Genomic DNA, 4,659 nt, shown 5'->3' on the forward strand with positions numbered 1-4,659 from the left:
GGGGGGGGCGGGGACTCCCTCAGCCTTATAGGAGAGCCGTGCCGGTGGGTGCCTGCAGTCAGGCGGTTGAAGTGTGGGGCTGCGGGGTTGTCGCCATGGGTAACACCGTCGCCAGGGAGGACTTCGAGTGGGTGTACACGGACCAGCCCCACGCCGACCGCCGCAAGGAGATCCTGGGTGAGGGGAGGAGGAGGAGGCGCTCCTTGGGACGGGCTGCGTGGCGAGGGGGCTCCCCGCAAAATGGCTGCCGGCCTCGCCGTCAAGGAGCCTTGGAGGCGGTGGAGAGCTCGGGCTGAGCCGCTGGGAGCGGGGGGTGGTGGGTGCGGAGATGGGGCTTTGGGATGAGGATGGGGGGGTGGCGGCTGCAGCCTTGAGCGGGGCGGGGGGGGCGGGGGCGGAAGGAGCGGGAAGGAAGGAGGGAGGGAGGGAGGGAGAGAGCAGATAGCGACGGTGTCGGATAGTGACCGGAAAGCTCATAGGAGGGCTCTGCGTTGTGTGTGGGTTGTCGGCTCCACGCCATTTCCTTCCCAGATAGACTGAGGTAACATTAGTACTTGCCACGTTACTGGCAAGCTGCTGAGCAATGGAAAAAAAATACAGAAATGGCTGAATTTTGGAAGACTTCCTATAGGTGTTATTAATAATGCGTTTTCGTTCCCTTGGTTGGTGAGTCCCAGCTGAGTGGAGAGTGAGGGATGTATGTTTATTAGGCTTTACTAGGCTAGTTTTCTGTGAGGAGAGGCTCGTGGTGGTGCCCTGATGGTTGGATGCAGTGATCTGGGAGGTCTGTTCTGCCCTCAGTGGTTCTGTGATATCTGTATTTGGTGTAACTCTTTCCCCTGTAGCCAAACACCCAGAGATCAAAGCGCTGATGAAGCCGGACTACAACCTGATCTGGGTGGTGCTGCTGATGGTGGCGGCGCAGCTGACTGCCTTCTATCTGGTTAGAGACCTGGACTGGAAGTGGGTGGTCTTCTGGGCGTACGTGTTTGGGAGCTGCATCAGCCACTCCATGACTCTGGCCATTCACGAGATCTCTCACAACAGTGCCTTTGGCAATGGCAGAGCGATGTGGAATCGATGGTTTGGAATATTTGCCAACCTTCCCCTTGGTCTGCCCTATTCAATATCCTTCAAGAGATACCACATGGATCACCATCGATATCTGGGAGGTGACGGGATTGATGTGGACATTCCCACCAACTTTGAAGGCTGGTTTTTCTGCACTCGCTTTAGGAAGTTCATCTGGATTGTTCTTCAGCCATTTTTCTATGCCATTAGACCCCTCTGCATTAATCCCAAACCAATTACTCGACTTGAAATCATCAACTTGTTGGCTCAACTTTCCTTTGATATTGTGATCTATTATCTGTGGGGAGCCAAATCCATTTTTTACATGCTCGCTGGCTCAGTACTTGGGCTTGGGTTGCACCCGATTTCAGGACACTTCATAGCTGAACATTACATGTTTTTAAAGGGACACGAGACTTACTCCTATTATGGGCCGCTGAATTTGCTGACTTTTAATGTTGGCTATCACAATGAGCACCACGACTTCCCCAATATTCCTGGCAAGAGCCTTCCGCTGGTAAGTTTACTTTTGAGGCAGTTCTTTTTCTTGAGCTGAGCTTCTTCTGATGTGGAAATTAGGCAGAACACTGGCTGTTAGAAGAATGGAAGCTAGAAAAACCCCAAAAGTTAAAAAACAGAATATAGGAATCTATTAAGCTCAAGAGTTGAATGAGGGGAGAAAAGCTGAACAGATTCCCACATGCTGTCCCCTTAAAGGAGGGGAAAGGCCTGTCCTCATGCTGTCTTGGCCTTGTGTTTTTCCTATCTCCTAGGCTTCTGTGATTACAGCAGGCCTCTGGTGTTCTTTTTCAGTTTGGAAGTATGCAGAAATCTAGTAAAAAGTTGGAGGCACCTCCAAAACTTTGTCAGCTCTGTTCCTGGTACCTTAAGTAAAATAATAATGTGTACTTATCCTTCGGTCTCCTTTACCAATGACATTCTCTTTTAAGGTAAAGATAAGGCTGGAGATACTGCTGATGTGTGTTGTAGTTCTACGAATGTTCAATAGCTTTCTGTTCTGGAGCAGTTTCAGTTTTGTCTAGTGAGAACCTTTGAACCCCTTGATAAGTGTCAGCTGTACACTGACAGTTAAGGCTTCAAAGCTGAGACTTAGACCTGTGGCATTTGCACAAGTTGCAGATTCAGACTTTCAGATTGGTTCGCTCCCCCTTCCAGCTCAAGATGCCGGGGCTTGCAGACTTGCTGTTCATACCTACGTTTGTGCTGCTGAACCAGATTTCAGTTAATGCACAGATAGTTAAGTTCCAAATAGGGAAATTGTTTTTGCTGCTACAGAACTACAGAATTTAATAAGAAAAATGAGGTTTGTTTTTAAAGGAAGTATAGTTAATTTTGTTGGACTGGCATTTGCTATTTAGTGAGCTGAAGATAGCTGAAGCAATGGGGTACTGCTGAGCTGCAACTGCTTAGATGACCTATTTCATAGGTGTGATGATAAACCAGAAACATCCCCAGCTCTGAGCCAAACGTGTAAACAATTTGGTTCTGTTTGTTGCTTGTAGAGGTTAACAGTAATCCTCTACACTGTGTGGAATTCAGTGAAAGCTCAGTGTTGTTGTGTTCAAGCTCTTAAGGCTTCAGATGGTTAACCAGAAGTAAATGTTAAGGATATCTGACTGAAACCCCAGCATTTCTAGACCTCTAGCTTAGAAAAGTGGCCTGGTCAACCTCTACATTTAAGAGTAAAATCTTTAGAAGCTGCTTATATATATTCATTCTTAGAAACAAAATGTTCCTCAGAAATACAGTGTTTAGAGTGACGTTTGAAACTCCATGTTAAAATGGCTGTTAACTCTTTCAATTTTGCAACATCCATTTTCCAGTGAGACTTGTACATACATGAGCCAGCTCTGAACTGAATCACTTCAGCCAGCAAACCAACAGCTTCTGTGCTTTCTTGGGGTTGGTTCTGTTGGCAGCACAGCAAACAGGCCTCAGGGGTAGGCTCAGCTTGTTCTGGTTCTCCTCTCCATGTTTGAGCTTTCCAAAGGACTGAGTGGTTTCAAGAAATTGCCACATTTATAACACTAATAGCTGTTCTTCTGGAGTCTAACTTCTAAACTGGTGCTTGTGGAAACAACAATGTAAATAGTAAATGAACCTTGTATCTCTCCTCAGGTGAAGAAAATAGCAGCTGAATACTATGACAACCTGCCACAGTATAACTCTTGGATAAAAGTGCTTTATGACTTCGTGATGGATGATACAATCAGCCCTTACTCACGCATGAAAAGGCAATTGAAGGGTGAAGTGAAGCAAGATTAAACTTCTGGCAACCAAAAAAAAACTGCTTGCTTTAAAGTGACTGATACAAGGTCTCTTGCTAAAGATGTTAACTAGCGTCCTGAGTTCAGATCCACAGCAGTGCATTCTTAAGGTTATTTTGTAGGAGGCTACTACCAGCTATATAACATTCCTAGCAGTACTCGGATTCACCGGTTAAATGTGTTTGTTTGCCTAAGGATCAGTGTTATACGTATAATGCTAAATCACTTTGTTATAGGATTTACTTTGGCAGGTGTTAAATCTGTATGAAACGTTTGGCTCTTGTATTTTAAAAGTTCTCAATGTAGTACACTGCCCCTACCATGCAGTTTAGATGATGGTGGTATTAAGATGCTGTACTTATCTGTTAACTCCAAGCTAACGTATTTGGTCAACTTAAATCTTCTGTTGAACTTATTTCCTGATTCATGGGTGGAAGAACTAAATATCTGTTCTTGGTTGAAGCAGGTAGTGATATTTGAAGCATTACTCAAAAGTAAGCTACCTGCTGTACAGAAAGTACTCTAAAGGGGCAATCTGTCACTTAGAATGAAATAGCCATGTTCTAGATGGCTTCTGTGGTGGCCTTGTTAAAAGGTGGGGATTTTGATGGTATCACTGTTGGAGTGTCCCCACCTACTCCTTGAGTGACTCGTGCTCGTATGTAGCTTGAGCAGCCAGTGCCTGAAGTTGTACATGCTGTGAGGGAACTTGGCATAATCAAGGTTTCTCATACTGCAAAAATCTTGCTATGGTTTGGAATTCTTCTCATCAGCAAAGGAAAATGAGAAGGTAGAACCTGGTTGGTTCTGCTGTTACCATGGATTTAAATGCTGGCTCTAATATTTACACTTGCTTGGAAAATTGGCTGGAATGAACACCGAAATCAGCTGAACCAGATACCGTTCTGGCAAACAATGCTAGCTACAGCAACTGGCAACTTGACCTTTTCAGCGTGTTAGTCTTTTATGTGTGCGGAAAGCTGTTGCTAAATGTTCTTCCTATTTTTTTTAAACCTACCCTACATAAACACTGGTCTTACTTATATAATAAAATGTGGTGAGAGCACAGGTGATGCTATTGAGTTACTTGAAGCATTTAAAGTGGGAACACAGAATGGATTTACTGAGCACTGAAGAGCCTATATATACCTCAACACAGTGTATTTCTTTTGTACCATTTAATGCGTTTGTGATGGTCTTAAGCTGTGGAAGATTGATATTTGGGAGCGGATTGTATCCAATGGTGATTCTATGACGTGTTCTTATTTAAAAGATGGAATCTGATAAGGCAGAAGGCTCA

General features: G+C 44.9%; 1 protein-coding gene across 1 annotated transcript; it reads left to right on the top strand.

The window, feature by feature from the left end:
• Positions 1-4,427, top strand: DEGS1 (delta 4-desaturase, sphingolipid 1). Its single transcript, XM_072331833.1, has 3 exons — positions 1-177; positions 846-1,588; positions 3,211-4,427. Exons 1-3 carry the CDS (start codon positions 96-98, stop codon positions 3,355-3,357), a joined length of 972 nt encoding a protein of 323 aa, XP_072187934.1. The 5' UTR covers positions 1-95; the 3' UTR covers positions 3,358-4,427.
• Positions 4,428-4,659: the final 232 nt, after the last annotated feature.

This window comes from Excalfactoria chinensis, chromosome 3, assembly GCF_039878825.1.
Source record: "Excalfactoria chinensis isolate bCotChi1 chromosome 3, bCotChi1.hap2, whole genome shotgun sequence".
Lineage (NCBI taxonomy): Eukaryota > Metazoa > Chordata > Aves > Galliformes > Phasianidae > Excalfactoria > Excalfactoria chinensis.

Bases quoted from the DNA above. Each gene is read 5' to 3' on its own strand.
- DEGS1 (XM_072331833.1), top strand. From the start codon at position 96: ATGGGTAACACCGTCGCCAGGGAGGACTTCGAGTGGGTGTACACGGAC. The intron at 178-845 runs GTGAGGGGAGGA...TTTCCCCTGTAG, and splicing joins CCGCCGCAAGGAGATCCTGG to CCAAACACCCAGAGATCAAA. The intron at 1,589-3,210 runs GTAAGTTTACTT...ATCTCTCCTCAG, and splicing joins CTGGCAAGAGCCTTCCGCTG to GTGAAGAAAATAGCAGCTGA.